The 23,953-nt window shown below is 48.7% G+C and overlaps 1 protein-coding gene across 1 annotated transcript in view; it reads right to left on the bottom strand.

Moving 5' to 3' along the window:
- The window catches only part of PTPRH (protein tyrosine phosphatase receptor type H), a gene marked incomplete at its 5' end in the record, with an annotated part of 39,699 nt that extends 19,951 nt beyond the window's left edge, over nt 1–19,748 (bottom strand). Inside the window, 7 exons of the mRNA XM_084770196.1 lie at nt 194–460; nt 3,380–3,649; nt 7,611–7,871; nt 8,778–8,952; nt 18,078–18,233; nt 19,416–19,463; nt 19,590–19,748. Of these exons, the coding sequence (XP_084626322.1) occupies nt 194–460; nt 3,380–3,649; nt 7,611–7,871; nt 8,778–8,952; nt 18,078–18,233; nt 19,416–19,463; nt 19,590–19,748 (1,336 nt within the window). The remainder of the gene's footprint in view (nt 1–193; nt 461–3,379; nt 3,650–7,610; nt 7,872–8,777; nt 8,953–18,077; nt 18,234–19,415; nt 19,464–19,589) is intronic.
- Nucleotides 19,749–23,953: the final 4,205 nt, after the last annotated feature.

The raw sequence follows: 23,953 nt of genomic DNA on the forward strand, positions 1-23,953 counted from the left end.
GAACAAGCATAAGGCTTGTTTGCCTGTGTGTGTGTGTGTGTGTGTGTGTGTGTGTGTGTGTGTGTGTGTGTTTGTGTGTGTGGTGTGTGTTTGGTGGGGGGTGGTATGTGTGTGTGTGTTTGTGTGTGTGTGTGGTGTGTGTGTGTGTGTGTGTGTGTGTGTGCGTGCGTGCATGCGTCTGCGGGTTTCTCACCTGTGGAGTTGTGTAGGATCTGTGGAAAGCTGGAGATTCCGTTCTTTATGGCCCACACAGAGAAGCTGTACGAGGTTCCAGCCTCAAGGTTCTCAACTGTGATGCTCGTGTCCTTGACTTCTTGGGTGCCATTTTTGTCACCATTTCCTGCAAACTGCACTCGGTAGGTGTAACCCTGAAGGTCTGGACCCTCAGGAGCTTCCCAGCTCAGCATGATGGAATGATTAGTCCGAGTCACCAGAGACGGATTTATTACTGGGTTAGGGGCTGAGAGAAAAAATAAGAATAATTCAGATTGAGTAGGGAATCCCATAGAGAGAAAGTCAGTTTAGGGCCCTCGGATCCCAGGCTCTACACCAACCATTTGGTCAAGCAGATTAAGGTGTTGAGTCTGGGCCAGTGCGTCTCAATTTTCGGTTTATTATTTTTGGGAGGGAGTGTTTGTTTGTTTTTTTCTTCCTGTTTTGGAAAGCTCAGCCTGGCCTCCGCTGGATGGAGAAGCCAAAAATAACCTTGACTTTCTGGCCCTCTTTTCTCAACCTCCAGGTGCTGGAACCACACGTGGGCGCCCACGACGCCTGGTTCAGGGCGGTGCTTTCAAAGCTTTGATGAGGCTGTGAGGTCACAGCCCACACAGAAGGAATCAGCGTCTTGCTTCGGTGACTTAAATGCTGCCCCACTGTCCACCGTGGCGGGTGCCCAGTCAGCCCAGATGTGGGAGATACATTTGAAATGTTATACAAGCTCAACTGCCTTAGGATCACGTCACTGCTTAAGTTTAGTGGCCGCTCTCCTAGACAATGACAGTCCAGCCAGAGGGAACTGTCGGCCCCCACCTGATGCCACCGACGTTCTGAGCTTCCACCCTCAATATGTGACACAGAGAGAGCTGAAGAGGCCTCTATCAGCAGCCCCTTGGATGTAGATGAAGGGAGTTCAGGAGTTCAAGGTCATCCTTGGCTGCCTAGCTGATTGGAGGTCCACTTGAGCTACATAGGAGCCTGTCTCAAACAAACAAACAAACAAACAAACAAACAAAAGTGCTAGAGCGGGCTCAGCAGGTAAGGACAATTGCTGCTCTTGCAGAGGGCCAGCACCCACATGGTGGCTCACAACCGCCTGTAACTCTTGCCCCAGAGGATCTGATACCAATTTCTGACTTCCGCAGGTGCCAGGCAACAGGTGTTGTGCATATATGCACCCAGACAAAACACATGTCTAGGCCTACACAAATTTAAAAACCTATAAATGTAAAAACAAAAGCCAAAAAAAAAAAAAAAAAGAGCTAAGCAGGTGGCTCAGTCAAGAAAGTGATTGCCACACAATCATAGGAACCCAAGCTCAAAGAAGGTAGTGGTGGTGCACACTTTTAATCCCGGCACTCATAACACAGAGGCAAGAGGATCTCTGTGAGTTCAAAGCCAGCCTGATGGACAGTAAGAGTTTCAAGACAGCCAGGGATAAACAGAGGAGCCCTGTCTCAAAAACAAAAACAAAAACAAACAAACAAAGTTCAGATCCCTAGCACTCACAAGCATAGGGGTGCATGCCTGCAACCCCAGTGCCGGGACAACAGACACAGTAGGATTCCTTGCGGCTCATTGTCTGCCTAGCCAGTCTGGCCAAATCAGTGAGAGACCCTGTCTCAAAAAATAAGATAACTCCAACAAACAAACAAACAGAAAGCTGGGTTCAGCAGCACTAAGCCATTCCTGCAGCCAACCCTCATGGGTTTTGTTACACAGGTATACCAAACCCACACACGTGCAGAGAAACATAATGCGTGTTTAACTCAGGCTGGTGAGCTGGATCGGTGGGGAAAGGTGCCTGCTGCTGTGCCTAAGGACCTGGCTTTGATCCCTGGGAGCCAAATCCTGAGAGTTGTCCTCTGACACCCACATATAGGCAATGGTATGCATGTACTCCACACACACACACATACACACATACATACATACATACACATATACATATAGAATGAATGAATGAATGAAACTTTTGTTTTTGTTTCTTTTGGGGGGGCGGGGGGACTTTCAAGACAGAGGCAGGTGGATCTCCATGAGTTTGAGACCACAAAGTGAGGCCAGGACAGCCAGGACTACAAGAGAAACCCTGTCTTTTAAAAAAAATAAAATAAAAATGAAACACAATTGAAGAATTGAGTCAGTGTCAATATCTGCCCTCCACATGCACAGAAACACACACACACACACACACACAGAGGCATGTGGACATGCAACTGCACACACAAAAGGTTCAGAGGGTCAGAACCCTGACCGAGTGAAGTTCCCTCCGAGGTCACTTACTGCACACTTACACACCCTTGTTTGAGCAAGGAGACACACCCTGGTACTGTGGACTGTAGTGTAGCTCTTACATCCTGACCAGCCCTAAGCAGAAGCTGCAAATGCTGTGAACAACCCACTGTCCTGAGCCAAGGCTGCCACCAGCCAGATCCTGTCTTCTCCTGTAAGTGTCCCAAAGGGACTGTGTGCTGGACGATTGGCCTTATTCTCCCAGAAATGCTCAGGCATCACCACCACCAACTGTCTTTAAACCAACCAACCAACAAAAACACTGGGAATGGTTGTAATCCAGCACTTAGGAGAAGGAGGCTGGCATTCTTGCCTTGCAGAAATGAGGCCTTGGCTTTGACCCCCAGTACTGCTCGCCCACATACCATCTTTTTGTTTTGTTTTGTTTTGTTCTGTTTTGTTTTGTTTTGGCTTTGGAGATAGGGTTTCTCTTGGCTGTCCTGAAACTCACTCTGTACACCAGGCTGGCCTAGAACTCTCAGAGATCTGCTTGCTTCTGCCTGCCAAGTGCTGGGATTAAAGGTGTGCGCCACCACAGCCAGGCTCCCCCTCGTACTACCTATAAGCATCTATCTATCCATCTATCTGCCTATCTATCTATCCATCTACCTATATATCTACCTATTAACCTATCTATCCATCTATCATCTATCATCCATCTATGCTCTATCCATCATCTAGGATCTATCATCTTTCCACCGTTTTGTCATCTATGTGTCTACTGCCCACGTATGTGCTTATGAACATCTACCTCTCTGGGTGTGTGGTTTCCATTATCCTAATTGAACTATGGACATTGCCCCCACTCTCTTGTCACATCTAAACCACGCCCCTTTTAAGAAAGAGAAACTACAAGAGTGTCCCCTCTCACCTGTGGCAGCGTTCCTGAGAGTCTCCCTTGTGCTGTTGACTCCGTTGGCTTCCACCCACACAGAACATTCATAGGCAGAGCCAGGCTCAAGTCCGTCTATGGTGACACTGTTGTTTCTTGTATCCCGGGTCTCGGTTTTGCCACCATCTCTACCGCACTCGGCCCAGTAGGTGAGGTCCGGGGACAAGGAGCTCTCAGGCGGCTCCCATGTCAGGCTGATGGAAGTGGTGGTCTGAGCTTCCAGGCTCAGGTTTCGCACTGGTTTTGGGGCTGAAATGGGGACAGAAAGGGAAATCAGGTGGTGATCCTGGTGATGAATTTTCTGTTTCATCATAGGCCATGGAGCCAGAGGTGGGATGACTCAGATGCAGAACATCCAATATGGAGCCACAGTTCCCATTGGCCCTTGAGCTCGTAGGATGTGGCTGGTCACCACTAGGATGCTGGTGAGAGTTAGTGCCCGGAGCTGGGAAAATGTTATCACTGGGTCAATAATGTCATACCTAGCAAGGCGTGGTGCCTCATGTCTGTATAGCCAGTACTCTGGATGCTGAGGCAGGAGGATTGCTACACATTTGATGTACACTATACAGCCAGCATGGCTACATAGAAAGATCCTGTCAAAGAAAGAAAGAAGCAAAGAAAAAAAGAATAAAAATGCACCCCCTAAACCTGGGGTGGTGGTACACGCCTGTAACCCCAGTACTCAGGAAGGCAGAGGCAGGAGGATCTCTGTGAGTTCAGGGTAGCACTCTACAGAATGAGTTCCAGGATATCTAATACCACACAGAGAAACCCTGTCTGAAAATAAAATAAAGGAAGGAAGGAAGGGAAAAAAATGATTCCTAATAATATTCTGTTATCCTCACATATTAGTCTCTAGCCCAATTGTCATGAGAGGGTTCACTTGACAACTGATGGAAATGGATGCTGAGGCAGGAGGATTGCTACACATTTGATGCCATCATGGCTACATAGAAAGATCCTGCCATAAAAGGGATCCCATCCCAGGCGTGGTGGCGCACACCTTTAATCCCAGCACTCAGGAGGCAGAGGCAGGCGGATCGTTGTCAGTTCAAGGCCAGCCTGGTCTACACAGTGAGTCCAAGACAGCCAAGGCTACACAGAGAAACCCTGTCTCAAAAAATAAGATAACTCTAACAAACAAACAGAAAGCTGGGTGCGGCAGTGGCACATATCTGTAATCCCAGCACTCAGGAGGCAGAGGCAGGCCGATTGCTGTGAGTTCAAAGCCAGCCTGGTCTACACAGCAAGTTGAGGATAGCCAGGGCTAAACAGAGAAATTCTGTCTTAAAAAATAAAAAAAAATAAAAAAAAAAAGAGGGAGCCCACCCCTGACACTGCCTCGAGGTCCAGGACCGAGGACCCAGAAGCTGGAGAGCCCAGAGACCTAGGATAGAAAATGATTCCTGGGGCTCAATTCCCAGCACCCACATAGAAGCTCACAACTGTTTATAACTGACACCTTCACACAAACATGCATACAGACAAAACCCCAATGCACATTAAAAAAAATCCTAACTATATTCTGTTATACGCATACATTGGTGCCTAGCACAGTTTGTCATCACAGAGGTCTCTTTCTTTATTTGTTTAGTTTAGTTTTGTTTTGTTTTTCGAGACAGGGTTTCTCTGTGTAGCCTTGGCTGTCCTAGACTCACTTGGTAGACCAAGCTGGCCTCGAACTCACAACGATCCACCTGCCTCTGCCTCCCAAGTGCTGGGATTAAAGGCCCAACATTAGGTGGAGCTCTGGGAATCCTGGCAGCGGGGGGGGGGGGGGGGGGGGGCTGGGGGCTGGGGGGGCTGGGGGGTTGGGGGTTGGAGGGGTTGGCGGGGGGGGGGGGGGGAGGAAGAATTGTAGGATCAAGAAGGGCCAAGGACACCACAAACAACTAAGCCGAGTTCAAAGGGGGTAACAGAGCCTGAACTGACAACCAGGGAGCCTGCACGGGACTGACTTAGATCTTCTTGCATGTATGTTACTGGTGTGCAACTTGGTCGTCTTGTGGGACTCCTTTTTTTTTTTTTTTAATTTTTTATTATCTTGTGGGACTCCTAACAGTGGGAGCAGGGCCTGTCTCTGACACCTTTGGCTGCTGCAAGGACCCTCTTCTGCTACTGAGTTGCCTCAAGCGTCCTCATACCCGAGGGGAGGTGCCTAGTCTTACAGTTACCTGATAGCATGCCCACCGTCTCATCTGTTTTGGGGGATAAGACAGGAGGACTGTATAAATTCAAAGGGTGCCTGAGCTACATAGCGAATTTTAGACTGTTGGGATTATGGAGTCATATCCGCACTTGAGTGCGTGCACACAAACACATGCACACTACAGCAATAGATAGATTAAGGTATATGAAAAGAAAATAGGGTACTGCCACAGAGAAAGTCACCTGACAAGAAACTTTGACCTCTACAAGCAAATGCACACACACACACACACACACACACATGCGCACACACTCATATAATACACACACACACACACACACACATGCGCACACACTCATATAATACACACACACACACACACACACACACACACACACACACAAATGTAAATAAATCAGCCAGGCATAGTGGTATCCACCTTTAATCCCAGCACTTGGGAGGCAGTTAGTTAGTTCAAAGGCGGCCTGGTCTACAGACTGAGTTCCAGAACAGCCAGGGCTACACTGAGAAACACTGCTTGGAAAACCAAACAAATAAATAAATAGCAGACAAACAAAGAAATCAAAATAAAACTAATCCAGGGATTGGCTCTGCAGAAGCCCACAGAGCTCCTGGCACCAAGTGGTGACAAGTGCATGGACTGGTACCAGGGACCCTCATAGCTCTCAGCCTTGATCAAAGAAGCTGCTGTCTTCTGTGAATAGTGCTTAAAGCAGAGACTCATGGAGGGTGGAGATGTTGGAGGCACATCTACCACCCCCTCCAAGACTCAGAGACTGGAGGGCGGAGGGGTGTGTGCGTGTTAAGTGCTGTCTTGGGGCCATGTCACAGCTGTAACAGTCACAAACTCCTGGCCATTGCGGTTATACGGATAAAGGCTACACAAGACTGCTACCTTAAATATTCAGTCATAAATGGAGGATGGACTCATGAGACCCCCTGCCTGGGGGGACAAAACGGCCGTCCAGGGCTGCTGGGGAAGAAGAGGTCACCGTCTTCAGTGAGTGGAGTGCTCCATACCTACACCCAGGTCACGATGTGAAAACAAAGGACAAGGCTGAGCAGGTGTTGCTCTGAGCACCTGTCCTTAAATTGCTCTCTGTGTTTGAGGCTGTAAATAGGAACTAGGGGAGGGATCGACTCGTCCGGTACTTGTAACTCTGTAAATCATGCACCCAGTGGTGGCTGCTGGATGGCTGAGACCCAGGCGGTCCCCTAGGGAGGTGCTAAGTTTTGTGCGCTGGGCGAGCTCTTGGGATGTGGCCAGTTGGGACCCACGGAGCTGGGAATGAGTTAGTATGAGATTAAGAATGCCAATTTCCCTTTATATGCTCGTAATATAAAGAAAGGAGATCTCTTTTGGACCCCCTTGGCTACATGTACTATGAGGGTCCACTCCGTGGGTATCTCTTTTCCTCTGTTTAATGTAGATTATAAAACCCAGAAACTTGATACATGACTTAACTTAAAGTTGCTTCATAAATGGCACTGGTTAGCCAGGCGTGGTGGCGCACGCCTTTAATCCCAGCACTCGGGAGGCAGAGGCAGGTGGATCGCTGTGAGTTCGAGGCCAGCCTGGTCTACAAAGTGAGTCCAGGACAGCCAAGGCTAACACAGAGAGACCCTGTCTCGAAAAAACCAAAAAAAAAAAAAAATGGCACTGGTTTTAAAAATATGGAAATGATAGAATGTTATAAATAAAAGGATGCTCTAGGATCCAAAAAATTAAAAAAAAAAAAAACAGAAACTCACAATGTATGCATTTCATTCCATTTCTTTAGGATCAGGGAATCTGCCACCTGCTCCTGTGACCTTTTTTTTTTTTTCTGGTTTTTCAAGACAGGTTCTCTCTGTGTAGCCTTGGCTGTCCTTTGTAGACCAGCCTGGCCTTGAACTCACAGCCATCCACCTGCCTCTGCCTCTGCCTCCCGAGTGCTGGGATTAAAGGCATGTGCCACCAGCGCCCCGGCCCTCCTGTCACCTCTTAAACACATCCCTTCAAACAAAACAAAGAATACAAGAGAGTTTGCCTCTCACCTGTGGTAGCTTCAAGGATCACCTGGGAGCTGTTGACTCCATCTTTTTCAACCCACACGGAAAATTTATACGAAGAGGCGGGAGCCAGCCCGTCCACCGTGATGCTGGTGGCTATTGTGTTTCGAGTGTTATTTCTGTCACCATCTCCAGGCCACTGGACCCAGTAAGTCAAGTTCTCAGGGTCAGTGCCCTCGGGGGCCTCCCAGATCAGGGTGATGGAGCTGGTGGTCTGAGTCTGTACCCTCAGGTGTCTCACTGGATCTGAGAATTAGAGAGAGAGGCTTTCCGATTAGAAGAGCACAGGTCACGCGTATTCCCCCCTCTCGCCACCCTATGCTTCCCAGCTGAGTCGAGAAACTATCTTTGTCCTTGGAGACCCTGAGAAGCTGGGGTCTCATCTCTTGGTAAGGACAGTGATCAAAGGCGTGACTACTCACCGGCCGCCCTGACCACAGTACAGCCATACAAACCCTAGAGAGAACCAGGTAGGAAGAAATTAGCTGAGTTATATGAAGATCGGGAGGTGGGGCTGGCAGGGCTGCTTGACAACTCTCTCGATCTCTGTCCCCAACCTTTTCCTTCAACCTTGACCAAGGATAGGAGTGTGGGGGACGGCAGACGATAAAGGTCATCCCAAGCCGGGGACTCTGTTGGTTAGGAAGAAGGTCACCCATGGCAGAGGCGGAACAACAGGGAAGTAGAGGTGAAGTCGGTTCCCAGGTAAGGGCAAAAAATTACAATGAACGGTTTCGCTTTATGACAAATATAAAGCCGGAGGCCCTGGGGAAGGGGGCGATGGACCAAGAGGAAAACAAAGATGGAGCCTGGAGACTGACTGTGGGATGAAGGAGATGAGACAGAGGCTGTGGGATTGTGGGAAAAGAGTTAGGGCTCAGACTCCTGGGTCTGAGGGAGGAGGCTGGGCTGTGTGCCTGGGCAGCCTGCTCCGGCGTTCATTCGCATACCAGACACTACAGCATCTAGACACCAGTATAGTAAGATGTGTCTGTATTCTTTCTTCCTTCTCCAGGTAACGGCCATGCCCTGCTCCTTCAAGGCCCTGGCTGAGGGACCTTCCTCCCACATCTCTGGGAACGTAGAGTCTAGCCCTTTCTATCTCTGCTTTCCCTCGGACCCCAGCTCAGCCCTGAGCAGGAGAGAACTCACCAATAGCACCAAGCTCCCCCAGACCCCAAGGTTCCCACCACTCCTGGCCATGTGTCCCGACGCTGCGCAGGGGACGCAGGAGTCCCAGGTCTGGAACCTCTCCAGGTTGGACTTTCAACTTAAGGTTTTTTTTTTTTCCTTTTGCCAGCCCATCGGTGAAGGCCAGAGGCTGAGGCTGCAGTGGGCGGAGGAGGAAGTAGGAGCTCCAGGCTTGAGAAGCTGGCTCAGCCCTGCCCTGTCCCTCAACCCCTCCTTCCTTTCCTTCCCGGTTCCCCCGACACAGATCTTCTGGACACCATTGGTCCCGTCTGGACTCCTCAGTGCTCAGCTCACCTCATTTTTGCACCACAGAAGCTGCTTCTCCTTCCACTCAGTTACCTTCACATCCCCTAGGTAAACAGACGTCAGCTCCCACTGTGTGTGAATGCACTGCGCAGATTTCAAAAGTACATAACGCTGAATGTCCTCTGGCTGTCCTCTCTCTCTCTCTCTTTTTTTTTTTTACATTTAAAAAATATTTTATTAATTTATTCATATTACATCTCAATTGTTATCCCATCCCTTGTATCCTCCCAATCCTCCCTCCCTCCCATTTTCCCCTTACTCCCCTCCCCTATGACTGTGACTGAGGGGGACCTCCTCCCCCTGTATATGCTCATAGGCTATCAAGTCTCTTCTTGGTAGCCTGCTATCCTTCCCCTGAGTGCCACCAGGCCTCCCCATCCAGGGGACGTGGTCAAATATGGGGCACCAGAGTTCGTGTGAAAGTCAGTCCCCACTCTCCACTCAACTGTGGAGAATATCCTGTCCATTGGCTAGATCTGGGTAGGGGTTTGAAGTTTGCTGCATGTATTGTCCTTGGTGGGTCTGGCTGTCCTCTCTTAGGGGATGGGGACACATTGCGGATGGTCCAAAGCTGGCTGCGGTGGCTCACACCTGTAATCCCAGCACTTGCAAGGATTACTGTAAATTGCAAGCTAGTCTGGGCTACAGAATCAGATCCTGTCTTAAACACACATACACATTTACAAACGCATATACACATAGATATATAGCATGCACACAATCTATACATACACGCATACATATGCAAATATGCATGCACATATACATACCTACATGTACATAACGTATTTCAGCTATATAAACACACATGCATGCACATGCATGCACACACACACACATACACACAGACACACACACTAGGCAGGCTGTATCTCATGTCCCACTAGGGGGTTTAAGTCTGACACAGGCTCTGGATTCTGTTTCCTTTTCCTGCCTTCCAGCGGCCTGCGGCTTGATCCGGGAGCCGTGCGTGTCTCTCATGTCCCGGCCTTTGCGTAAATCTGTCTCCCTCCCCCGCCCCTCCAGCAGGGTCTCATTGCTAACCCTCCCCTAAGATTGAAGTCGGGAGTGGTCCACCACAGACAGCCCTGAGTTGTAATCTGCCGTGGCAGGCTATATACATTTGCGTATTTCCCTTGTCACAGGGCGTGTCCGTGGCTTTAAAAGGGAGACTTCAACCCAGGGTGACTCAGATTTCTCCTCTATGAAAAATGGTCACAGCTACCAGTAAACAAGCCATGAGGAATTAGAGAAATGGCTGTCTGGAGAACCTTACCACCAAGGGTGTGGTATCGCGTGCTTGTCGTAACTGCACTCCAGAAGCTGAGGCAGGAGGATGGTATGTACCATATCAATGCAAGGTGTGTGATCACACCTGTAATCCCAGCACTAAGGAAGAGCAGGAGTCAGTCCAGCCCGATTTATATACTCTAGGCTGGCCGCAAACTCTCCATGACCTTCACTTAGCTCTCGGTCCTTTCTTGGGGCCTCTGCCACAGAGAGCTGGAATGATGAGCAACCACCAGGACCTCTGGCTTATAGGTACTGCTAGAGATCAAACCCAGGGCCTTGCGTGCATACTAGGCAAGCAGTCCACTAACAGAATTTTATTCCCTGATATAATTCTTTTTATTTTATTTTATTTATATTTACATTTTATTTTTATTTTTTGGTTTCTCGAGACAGGGTTTCTCTGTGATAGCTTTGCCTGTCCTGGACTCACTTCGAACTCACAGAGATGCACCTGCCTCTGTCTCCTAAGTGCTGAGATTAAAAGTAGGTACCGGGCTGGAGAGAGAGCTCAGAGGTTAGGGGCACAGACCTCCTCCAGAGGTCCTGAGGTCAATTCCCAGTAACCACTTGGTGGCTCCCAACCATCTATAACGGGATCTGATGCCCTCTTCTGGCCTGCATGTGTACAAGCAGGCAGAGCACTGTATTCATAATAAATAAATAAATCTTTTTTTTTTAAAGTGTGTATCATCACACCCAGCTATTTTATTTTATTTTATTTTATTTTTTATTTTATTTTTTTGACACAGGGTCTCACTTTGTAGCTCTGTCTGTCCAGGAACTCACTATATAGACAAGGCTGGCCTTGAACTCACAGAGATCTATCTACACTTGCCTCTGCTTCAGTGTTTTCCTCCCATTGAGAATGAAGGCATGCCAAAACACACCTAGTTATTTTGTGTCTCGGGTAGCCCAGCATGGCCTTGAACTCACTATGCAGCAGAAAACCATGAGAGCCCGATTGACGCCCTTCAAGTGCCATTGTGACATGAAGGTAACACTGTCTTTTCTAACCCTGTCTCAGCAGGCTCACACCTCTCTGGCTCTGGAAGGCACAGCTTCTAAGTGTGAGAAGCAGGAAGTGAAGGTCACAGGGCCATCTTGGATGGTGTCATCTACTGTGCCATATTGGTACGAAACGGTTGCCCTTTTCATCTTTTGTCATAACCTCCCATTTATCATGCAGAGTTGCAAAGGGGAAGGGTGGGGAGGGAACTAGCACGCATTGCCCGGTGCTGGGAACAACATCTCAGCCATATTGACATTGCTCCTGAGTCAGAGGAGGAAGTGAGACTCAAAGGGGCGGGAGTTGGGGCGGGGCATAATCCAAGTGTTGCACTTTGGCCTCCAGGGCAGGCTTGACTTCCCAAGCCCCACCTCCACCTTAACCCCACCCCAACTCCTCCTCCTGAGATAGGAGGATACAGTTATCTGCGTATCTAACTCTTCAGGACATCCCGGAATGTTCCGCCATTATAGGACTTTTTAGTTTTGTTACTTTAGGGGTCGGGCTATGGTGGTACATACCTGTAATCCCAACCCTTGTGAGGCAGAAGCAGGAGTTTGAGGCCAGCCTCATCTACATAGAGAGACTGTATCTCGGGGTGGGGGAGGGGTGGGGAGAAGAACCGGATGTGGTGGTACATGCCTTCAATCCCAGCACTCCAGAGGCCGAGGCGTGTGAGGCCAGCCTGGTGTAAGTAGCCAGTTCCAATCCAGCCTATGCTACATGGTGAGGACCTGTCTCAAAAAAAATAAAAAAAGGGGGTCTGGAGAGATGGCTCAGAGGTTAAGAGCACTGTCTGTTCTTCCAAAGGTCCTGAGTTCAATTCCCAGCCACCACATGATGGCTTATAACCATCTATAATGAGATCTGGAGATCTGGTGCCCTCTCCCAGCCTGCAGACACACATGGGGGCAGAATAAATAAATAAAATATTTAAAATAAATAAATAAGGAATATTAATTAGTGCATTACATCACAGCCTGCAGCTGTAATCTCATCTCTGAAGCCAGGGGACTTAATTTTAAGGGCAGCCTGAGCCTTGCCTCAAAAAACTTTTTTCCCACTACATATATGTGTGTGTGTGTGTGTGTGTGTGTGTGTGTGTGTGTGTGTGTGTGTGTGTGATCTGTATGATGATGAATGTGCCTATGAACAAATGTGGAGAGGGCTGAGGTCATTGCTATGTATCTTCCTCTATTGCTCTCCATTATATATACTTTTTGTTTGTTTGTTTTCAAGACAAAGTTTCTCTGTGTAGCCTGGCTATACTGGAACTCTCTCTCTCTCTGTAGACCAGGCAGCATCAAACTCACAGAGATCCTCCTGCCTCTGCCCTTCAAGTACTGGGATTAAAGGCAGACACCACCACCACCAGCTGCACCATCTTTAGATAATTTTTATACAGTGCTCTGCCTGCAAGTACACCTGCAGACCAGAAGAGGGCATCAGATCATGTTATAGATGGTTGTGAGCCACCATGTGGTTGCTGGGAATTGAACTCGAGACCTCCAGTAGAGCAGCCAGTGCTCTTAACCTCTGAGCCATCTCTCCAGCCCTCCACCTTATATTTTGAGACAGGGTTTCCTCATTGAACCTGGCTGGAGTTGGTAAACAGGCTGGTCAGTGAGCTCCCAAGATCCTCCTGTCTCTTCTCCCGCACCTCAGGTATGTATGTGTGTGTGTGTGTGTGTGTGTGTGTGTGTGTGTGTGTATGTGTATATATATGTATGTATGTATATATGTGTGTGTGTATATATATATATGAGTGTGTGTATATGTATGTATGTATATATATATATATACATATATATATATATATATATATAAATTATGTGCCTGCCAGAGAGCTAACACTTTACCTATCGAGCTATGTGTAGCCCTATCAAGGTACTTAGATAATAAACACTTTCTGCGGTGCTGGGAATCACACCCAGGGGGTTGTAGTTTGAATATGCTAGGCTGCACACACACACACACAAACACACACACACACACACACATACACACACACACACACACACACACACACACACACACACACACACCTTCTCTAGTGCTGTCTGCATCCCCCTGGCTTCTGAATGACTAAAAGGTCATGTCATGGGCCCATGCAGGGGCAAAGCGCATCTTAAATAAGACGTGTGGGATCTTCCTTTTCTCACTTGACCCTGCAGAACAGAACATACCCCTCAACCCTGATCCCCACCCGTGACACCCTGACATTGAAGAGGATGCAAAGTTGCTTTTCTATGGCTGTGAAGAGACACTATGGCCACAGTAACTTATAGAGAAGTCCATTTGGGGCTTACTGTGTCGGAGGGTGAGAGTCCGTGACCGTCATGGCAGCGAGTGTGGAAGCAGGCAACCTGGCAATGGTGATTCGAGTCGGTCACCCCAGAATCTGGGAGGCTAGAGCAGAGGGGCAGCCTGGCCTATAGTGTGAGGCCATCTCAAAAAGCACATGTGAACATACAAACACAAACGACTGTCTCTTAGTGGCAATTTTCTGTTATTGTTTTTTAAATTTTCTTAGTGACAAGTATCCCTTGTTTTAAAATTATCTGTATTATCACTATTATCAGTATGCCTGGCTAGCAATCAATTAAGACACAGACACCTGTTATATTTTTAAATGGCCTTAGTTAACCTGGGACAGGGCAGACATTAATCCTCTAAACTACTTCCCATAGTGGGGCAGGCATGGGATCCCTGCTTCAATCCCATGCCCTCTGCTTCTAATAACTTCTATCAAGCTACCTCCCATCCATAATCCCGAATACTTGCTAATGTTCTTCATCCAGATACTCCATCCATGCCGGCCATGTGCTTCTCCTCCAGCTAACCCATGGCGGCCTTCCTTTTCTCTCCTTGGGTCTCTCTCCTTCCTCCTCATGGTGGTCTTTCTTCTTTCCTCTCAGGACCCTCTTCTCTGGTCTCCTTCTTCTTCCTCCTCCTCCTCCTCCTCCTCCTCCTCTTCTTCTTCTTCTTCTTCTTCTTCTTCTCTCCTTTTGGGACCCTTAGCCACACCTATTTCATCTGCCCTGCCCAGGTGGGATGGCTTTTTATTAATTAGCATCAAAATACATCAGACCATCCCCCAACAATCTGTGAACAATCAAATGCTCCCAGGAGCTGGGGTTCCTGGAGAAAAGATCAATGTGAGGTACCAAACACAACCATCCAAACAGGCCCCGGTTTCCAGTTCCCAGCAAGCTTCGGACGCAAAAGCACTTCTATCTGGAACCTTTTCCTTTCCATGGGGACTTGAAGCTAACCAAAGCCGAGGCAGGAAATCTTCCACCTAGCCTCCTAGAGGTCAATTGTTAATGCCCTGGAAGATTCCAGAAAGAGGAATTGAAGTTACTGTATCCTGGCTCTGATTCAATATTAATATTAACCATAAGTGACACTAAAGTTCACTGTGAGGGCTGGAAAGATGGCTCAGTGGTTAAGAACACTTGCTCTTGCAGAGGACCCCCAACCACCTGAAACTCCAGTTTCAGGGGATCTGATTCCCTCTCCTGAACTCTGTGGCTACTGCGTGCAGGGAGTGCACAGATATACATGAAGGAAAACATTCATACACATAAAATAAAAAATAATTTAAAAGATGGGCAATGGTGGCTCATATTTTTAATCCCAGCACTCAGAAGGCAGAGGCAGGCAAATCTCTGAGTTCAAGGCCATCCTGGTCTACAAAGTGAGTTTCAGGACAGCTAGTGCTACACAGAGAAACCTGTCTTTTAAAAAAAAAATTGATGATGATGATTATAACATTATTATTATTGTTGTTGTTGTTATTATTATTATTAGTAGTAGTAGTAATAGTAGATGATATTATTATTATTATTATTATTATTATTATTATTATTATTATTATTATTATACTCCGGGTCTGGCTAAGGGTGAGTGAGGGGATAGGGAATCAATGGGGGAGGGTGTTTGTTTTTTGGTTTGGTTTGGTTTGGTTTTCTGAGACAGAGTTTCTCAGTGTAACAGCCCTGACTGTCCTGGACTCCTTTTGTAGACCAGGCTGGCCTCAAACTCACAGAGATCCACCTGCCTCTGCCTCCCGAGTGTTGGGATTAAAGGCGTGCGCCACCACGCCCGGCAGGACCAACGTTTTATTAGTTAATTTTCTCTACACTGTTATCAAAACCCCTGGCAGAAGTAATTTAAGGGGGGTACTTTGGACTCGTGGTTGGAGAAGGTACAGTCTATCACCAGGGAGGAACGACAGGTGGGAGGCTGCGGTGTCACCTAGCTGAGATCAGGAAGTCGGACCCAGCTTTGCTCAAGGCTGGCCTTCCGGCAACCTACTTTGGCCAACTAGGTACTGCCTCTTAAAAGCTCCCAAATGGCGCTAATTGCTGGGATCAAGAGTTTAAACACAGCCTGGGTGAGGTAAACCCAGACTCAGAAAGATACACATGGTATGTACTCTCATAAGTAAATATTCGCCATCAAGTGCAGGATAACCATGCTACGACTCACAGACCCAAAGAAGCCAAGGAGGGGTCCAAGGGAGGATGCTTGAATCTCACTCAGAAGAGGAAATAAGACAGACGTCTGAAGCAGGTGGAGGGAGGGAATTAGGTGGTGGAGGGGGTGGGGAGGGTAACTGGGGTGAGGTTTGGGTGATAGTGAGGGGGAGATGAGAACCAGGGGGGGCATCTCTGGGACAGGGGAGGCTCCTAGGAGTCTATGGGGGTGCGGGGTGACCGTAGCTGTGACTCCTAGCAGCAGGGGTTAAGGAGCCTGAAGCCACCACCTCTTGTAGCCAGGTGAGACTTCCAGTGGAGGGAGGGGGCCGTCAACCCCATAAAAGCTTTGATCCAAAATTCCTCTTACCTACAAGAAGTTTAAGGATAAAGATGGAACAGAAATTGGAAGAACGGGGCTGGAGAGATGGCTCAGTGATTAAGAGCGCTGCCTGCTCTTCCAAAGGTCCTGAGTTCAAGTCCCAGCAACCACACATGGTGGCTCACAACCATCTGTAATGTGATCTGATGCCCTCTTCTGCAGATAAAGTACTCATATACAATAAATAAATAAAATTTAAAAAAAAAGAAAAAAGAAATTGGAAGAATGCTGAATCAATGACTGGCCCAACTTGAGACCCACCCCATGGCGAAGCCCCAACCCCTGACACTCTGTTATGCTTTGCAGATGGGAGCCTAGCATAACTGTCTTCCGAGAGGCTTCATGCAGCCTCTGATGGAAAGAGATGCAGAGACCCACAGCCAAACAACAGGCCAAGCTCGGGGCGTTCTGTGGAAGAGTGGGAGGAAGGCTAGAAGGAGCTGGAGAGGTTAAGGACACCACAAGTTGACCTACGGGAGTCAATTATCCTGGGCCCATGGGAGCATGCAGCGACTGAACCACCAACCAAAGAACATGTGTGGGTGGGCCTAGACCCCTACACACATGTTGCAGATGTCAACCTATGGCTCCCCTGAAGGAGAGATAAGCCTGTTTTTGTTATGATCCCAAGTGTGGGATGGGGAACGGTCTTGTGAGAGAACAGGTGATGTTAATCCACTAGAAGGCAAACCACCTCGTGCGGGTGCTTGATTGTTGCCAGCTGAAAAGATCCCGTGAACAGACTCTGGGAGGAGATATATAAATGAGCCCAAAACTGGAGGTGGGGCTTTTGGAGACTTGGGATAGTTTTGGCTGTTCATCGCTGCACTTCAAGATGCTCCTAGAGAGAACCACTCGAGGAAAGGCTTCGGGGCTCTGGGCTCCTGCTGAGATTCTGGGTTCTGGTTACTCCAGGTTCCAGCAGAAGAAATTCTGCTGATTACATCAGGAGAATTGTTCCTTGGAAATGATATCCTTACAGTTTTGTTACTGTATTCTTCAATCCTCTTTCCCTATTGTTTCTGTTAGTCAGGTTATAAGTGACATATGCTTGGTTAGTAAGTTCCTAGTAAAATATATTTGTTAAGAAAATTGAGCCTACATTCCCCTAACAATTGGAATAAGGGCGGTCTCAGACTCTGTTGCCTATCTCTGGACGCCTTTTCCCTAGCTGGGCTGCCTCAGTGGGAGAGGATACACTCAGTCCTACTATAACTTGAGGTGCCAGGGTGGGTTGGGACTCAGGGGCCTCCCCTTCTCTGAGAAGGAGATGGGGGAGTGTGAGGAGGGGAGCATGAGGTGGGACTGGGAGGAGAGGAGGGAGGAGGCTGGGATCAGGCTGTAAAGTGATTAAATAAATAAAATTTAAAAGAAAAGAGTTCCAACACAGGATCCCGTGAAGACATTTTACATTCTAACCACAGCGTGTAAACAAAGGAGACTGTAGCTAAGGCTAGCCCCTTGACTGGGATAAAAGCCCTGTGTGTTTCTTGCCTTAGTTCCTGTGCGTGACAGTAAAAGGGGTATGCTCATAAGACGGCAGGCATGGCATTTTGGCTTTCCCAATCTATTGAGTGAGGACTTGGGTGATGAGAAGAAGAAATGGAAGGGCTTGCCATCCATCCCAGATAGTAAACATACGGAACAGATCGGTGCCAGGAGACTCTGGGACTGACTGCAGCTTGCCGATGGAGGGTTCATATGGCTTTCTCCTTTTGTTCTGCTGGTCCAGGGGTTGACCCCAGGGTCTCTCGCACGTTAGCCAAACATGCTACCACAGAGAGACAACTCACTCTGAGGCTGAAGATGACCTTGAACTCCTGCTCCTTCTGCCCGGTTTTAGTCACTCTCTTATCGCTGTGATAAGACACCATGACCAACTCATAGAAGAGTTTATTGGAGCTTACACTCCAGAGGGTGAGACCGCCCGCCCCATCATGGTGGGGAGCCTGGCAGCAGGCAGGTGTGGCACTGGAGCAGTAGCTGAGAGCTGACTTCCTGACCTACAGCTATGAGGCGGAGGAAAAAGAGGGTGAACTGAGAAAGCCATGGGCTTTCAAAGTCTCAAAGTCTACTGCCTTGGTTAGGGTTTCTATTCCTGCGATGAAACATCATGACCAAAAAGCAAGTTGGAGAGGAAAGGGTTCGAAATTCTGTTTACACTTCCAGGTCATCATCCGTCATCAGAGGAACAGAGGAAGTCAGAACAGGAACCCAAATAGGGCAGGATCCTGGAGGCAGGTGCTGGTGCAGAGGCCGTGGAGGGTTGATGCTTACTAGCTTGTTCCACACAGCTCACTCAGCCTGTTTTTTTTTGTTTTTTTGTTTTTGTTTTTCAAGACAAGAGTTTTTCTTTGTAGCTTTGGCTATCCTGGACTCGCTTTGTAGACCAGGCTGGCCTTGAACTCATAGTGATCTGCCTGCCTCTGCCTCCCAAGTGTTGAGATTAAAGGCATGTGCTACTACGCCTGGCCCGTTTTTGTTTTTCTTTCCTTTGGTTTTTCGAGACAGGGTCTCTCTGTGTAGCCTTGGCTGTCCTGGACTCACTTTGTGCACCTGGCTGGCCTTGAACTCACAGCGATCCGCCTGCCCCTGGCTCCCGAGTGCTGGGATTAAAGGCGTGCGCCACCACGCCTGGCAAATGTTTTCCTTTATAAGAGTTGCTGTCGTCGTGGTGTCTCTTCACAGCAATAAAATCCTAACTTAAGACACCTACTCGGGCTGGAGAGGTGGCTCAGTGGTTAAGAGCACTGACTATTCTTCCAGAGGTTATGAATTCAATTCCCAGCAAACCACATCTATGATGTGATTTGATGCCCTCTTCCGGCATGCAGGTGCACATGCAGGCAGAACATTGTATACATAATAAATAAATAAATCTTTTAAAAGACATCTACTCATCTCCCTGTGCCCTTCCTCATAACTGTCCCTGGCAACCACCTCACATAAGAAACTAAAAAACACACAAACAAAACAAGCAAAATAAAAACCACAGAAACCATCTCCTTGGGAGCTGGGGTGCGTCACAGGGTGTCCCACAGGATACCCCCTCCCTCCACACATCCTTGCTGCACACATCCAAGACTTACTGGTCTCTGGCTTCTGTCACACCATCGATATTGGATCCTCACCGGGACTCCTGTGTCCCGTTGTCGGCCTGTGTCGTGGAGATCCTTCGTCTTTGGGTCAAGAGAACCAGCCCTTTCACACGCCCCAACAGTTCACAGATGGTGTAGTTTTGGGGGGGGTAGGCCTACTCAAAGCCCTGCACCTGGGCATGGATGTAGCTGAGCAGATCGGCTTGCCTGCACTGCCACATCTTCACCACCAGGGGAGCTCTTCAGCACTGCTCCAGCTAGGCAGCCCGACGTTGCCATAGACAGGCAGGAGGCACCGTCAGCCCTTTCAGCTCTCACGCCCTCGGACCGGGTCGGGGGGGGGGGGGGTGTCACCTCCATGCCCATGCCACCTCACAGAAGACAAGTGGCAGGGGTCAGCTCTCCCACACACATGCCCTCGGGGGATCAGCTCCCCCATGCACCATCAGGACCGGTTCTACTGTGCTGCTTAGATGACGTGATGACGGGCAGTGCCCCTTTTCTGGAACGCAGCGGATGGTGAGAGGGTGCCAGCTCTCCAGAGTGCTGCAGCCAGTGACAGGCACGGCTAGTTCTGTACAGTCCTCGATATCTACGCGATCCCAGGCAGCTGCCCAGAACAAGGACATCCTAGTGGTCTCTAGTGGTGGTATGAGCCACGGATGTTGACACCAACTCCTGCTACTGGAATGCCTCAGACCCAGACAAGACCCCCTCAGTGGCAGAAAGGCCTGGGACTTCACCGTTGGCCTTAGTGGCCGGCCCGGCTACTCAGAACAGACTAATCCTCGTCACCGTCCAGTCTCCAGTTCCACCTCCCTGGGTCTCAGGGAGTTCTTTTTAAAACTCAACCGAGGCTCCTTCTCTCTCCTCGACTCTAACAGGTGTCAAGGTGACACACAAAACCAGCCAGTTACACTCACCCCCTAGTGACACATTTTCTCCAACAAGGTCATATTTTTAACCCTTCCCAAACAAGGTCCACCCACTGGGGACCAAGTATTCAGATACATGAGCCATGACAGTTTAAACTACCCCATGCCCCCACCTCCTAGGTCCTGGATTCCAGGCGTATGCCACTGTGTTCAGTTTATATCAGCGTTGAAGACAGGACCCAGGACTTGGTGCCTTCTACGAGGACATCTACTAATCGACCTATCGTCCCAGGCCGAACTATCTCCTTTGATGTGCAGGGAGGGTGGTGGATCTTGGAAAACGGAAGTGAAGACACAAATAACTTTATAGGGTGACATGTTCAGAGGCAGCCAGTGTTCTCAGCACGGAGTCTGCTTTCCCAAATGACGCAGGCCCTGGATCACCACAGTTGGCTAACAAACCGGAAGGTGCATTTTTGCCCTCTACTGCAGTGGGTCCAAACAGTTGTCTTCCATCCAACAGAGGCAGAGTATGCAATGATTCCCTGGAAGGCCCGTCCAGGGCCTCGGTCATCCTGTCACAAGACAGCACAGTGCTTCCCCCCAAAACTTAGGTAATGACGTCTGCTTAGGGGAATAGACAGGATAGCCTTCCAGCTGTTTGTTTATGCAATATTAGAAACTGAACCTAGGGCCTCCTGGATGTAAGGCAAGTCCTGGACCGCGAAGCCAGGAATTCCTGGTGGACTCTGGGCAAAGGTGCTTAACCACGGGTTTACATCCCCATCTCTCTTTTACATGGTATTTTTGGGGTTTTTTGTTTTGTTTTGTTTCTTTGTTGCTGTTTGGTTGGTTGGGTTTTTTGGTTTTTTTTTTTTTTTCCCAGACAGGGTTTCTCTGTGTAGCCTTGGCTGTCCTAGACTCACTTTGTAGACCAGGCTGGCCTCGAACTCAAGAGTGATCTGCCTGCCTCTGCCTCTCGAGTGCTGATTAAAGAGGTGCGCCACCATGCCCGGCCCCCATGCACCCAGTTTTTTTAACATTTTTTGAGACAATTTCTCACTGATCCCAGTATTTACTGACTGGCTAGTCTGCCTGGGTAGAGAGGTCTGCGGTTCTGGCTAGCTCCAAACCCATCTTCCCATTACTGGGGAGAAGGAACACAATACCACATCCCACTTTTTTATGTGTTTACCTGCATGTATGTGTGTGTGCACCACATGCAAGCCTGGCACGTGAAGAGGTCAGAAGAGGTGCAGGCTCCCTGAAAAAAGCAGTTAAGTGCTCTTAACCACCTGGGCCATCTTGCCAGCCTCTAGGCTCTTTGTTGGGTTTCTTTTGATACAAGGTTTCACTAAGTTGCCAGGTGGGCCTCCAACTCTTATCTGTAGCATCCAGGTCTTGAGGTTGTAAGCAACCCTCCTGCCACAGTTCTCCAAGTAGCTAGGAGGACTGGCCTATCCCACCAAGTCCAACTAGTATCTATCCCTCTAATGTCACTTTCATGTCTTCTCACCTTCAGTGGAAGCAAAAAGCAACATGGGAGGCCCAATGTTGTTAAGCATTCCAGACAGCATTAAGACTTGTTTGTTTGTTCATTCATTTATTTGTTTTTTGAGAGAGGGTTTCTCTGTGTAACAGCTCTGGCTGTCCTGGAACTTGCTCTGTAGTCCAGGCTGGCCTCCAACTCACGGATATCTACCTGCCTCTGCCTCTCAAGAGCTGGGATTAAAGGCGTGCACCACCACCACCACCAGGCCATTGTCAAGACTTTTTTGTTTGTTTGTTTTATGAGACATGGTTTCTCTGTGTATCTTTGGCTGTCCTAGACTCACTCTGTAGACCAGGCTGGCCTCGAACTCACAGCGATCCACCTGCCTCTGCCTCCCGAGTGCCCGAGTGCTGGGATTACAGGCGTGCGCCACCACACCCAGCCTAAAGCAAACACCCCTAATTGCTGAGCCATCTCTCCAGCTCTTTTTTTGTTTTTGTTTTTTGTTTGTTTTTTTAGACAAGGTCTCTCTGTGTAGCCTTGGCTGTCCTGGAGTCACTTTGTAGACCAGGCTGGCCTCAAACTCACAGCGATCCACCTGCCTCTGCCTCCAGAGTGCTGGGATTACAGGCGTACACCACCACGTCTGGCTCGTCAAGACTTTTAAAGCCAGGCATGACTGGAAAAAACATGTGCCAGGACTGAGACAAAGTAATGAGCTTTCACCCTATTCCTCTCTCCTAGACCTGTGACAGAAGGGGACCTCCTCCCCCACCATATGATCACAGCCTATCAGGTCTCATCCAGATAGCCCGCTTCCCCTTCCTCTGAGTGCCACCAGGCCTCCCCACCAAGAGGAAGTGGTCAAACAGGGGGCACCAGAGTTCATGTCAGAGTCAGTCCCCGCTCTACACACAACTGGACTGAGCCTAAACATGCATGGACTACACAGTGAATTTGAGGCCAGCCTGGACTAGGGAGTGAGATCTGGTCTTCAAACAGCTGGAGAGATGGCTCAACACCTAAAGCGCTTGCAATATAGGTATGAGGGCCAGAGCTCAGATCCCCAGAATCCACAGAGAAGATGGGTGGTTACAGCAGCTGGGCTGTAATGCCAACAGTCAAAAAGCAAAGACGGGAACATCTGGGAATATCTGGAGAGAGCTGGCCAGCCAAAGGAATCAGAAACCGCCAACACGAGTTCAGAAAGCGACTCTGCCTCCATAAACAAGGTGGACAGTGACTAAGGAAGACACTCAATGCCAACCATGGGCCTCTCTTGGGAGCACAAAGGTCTTTATACTCATAGGCAGCACTAGGGAAAGCAGGAACCTTAATAATGCAGGTTGTCTTTTCAAGTTAAAAAAAAATGTATTAACCTATTTTTTGCCAAGAAGGCTGAGAATGGAGCTGGTTAATAACCTAAGTGATTGATCCCTGCAGTCTGTAGTCGGGCCACAAGCAGGACAGGAGGCAGTTAGCATCCAGGTAACCTTTGCCTTATCTGTATGACCAAGGGTTCCTCTGAGCAGGACTAGAGAGAAACTTAATAGTCTTGGTGACCTTTGTGTCATCTGGTCTGGCAGGGGCTCCCCCAAGACCTCACGAGGACCAGAGGTGACTAGTAGCCCACATGAGCTCTACACTATCTGTGTGGCCAAGACCACACCAGATCCTCCCCTAGGCCTTTATCTCTAGAACCCATCTTCATAGAGGAAGTGACATGTGCCTTGATAAGTGTTTCAGTGTAATTATGCCTCCTTGGGCACAGGGGATTGTGTTAAACCAGGAAACTTCCCTGCCCCCCCCCCCCCGCCCCCGATTGTACTGTAGTTAAATATACCGAAAATAGACGGCTGGGGTCAGACTTTCTAGAAGTTTGAACTGGCTGTGGCTGCTGAGTTGTGTTGAACCGGATTTCCTTCTTGTTTCCTATGGATGGTTACTCTGATGGCCCTGGTATTTGCGGAGACCCTCACAGGGTTCAACATGCAGGATACACATGCACTCACATCTATACATGTGAACACACATACACAAATGCGTACATAACACACACACATACTCATAAAGGTTTAAAAAAACACAGCAAAACAAAACCCCTTGCTACCAAGCCTGATAACCTGGGTTCCAATAGTGCAATGGAAGGACGCCCCCCTGTGGCACGGGCCCTAAATATGCTTTGTGGTCAAGAAGGAGCTGAA

This window comes from Acomys minous (assembly GCF_964271855.1).
Source record: "Acomys minous genome assembly, chromosome: 20".
NCBI lineage: Eukaryota > Metazoa > Chordata > Mammalia > Rodentia > Muridae > Acomys > Acomys minous.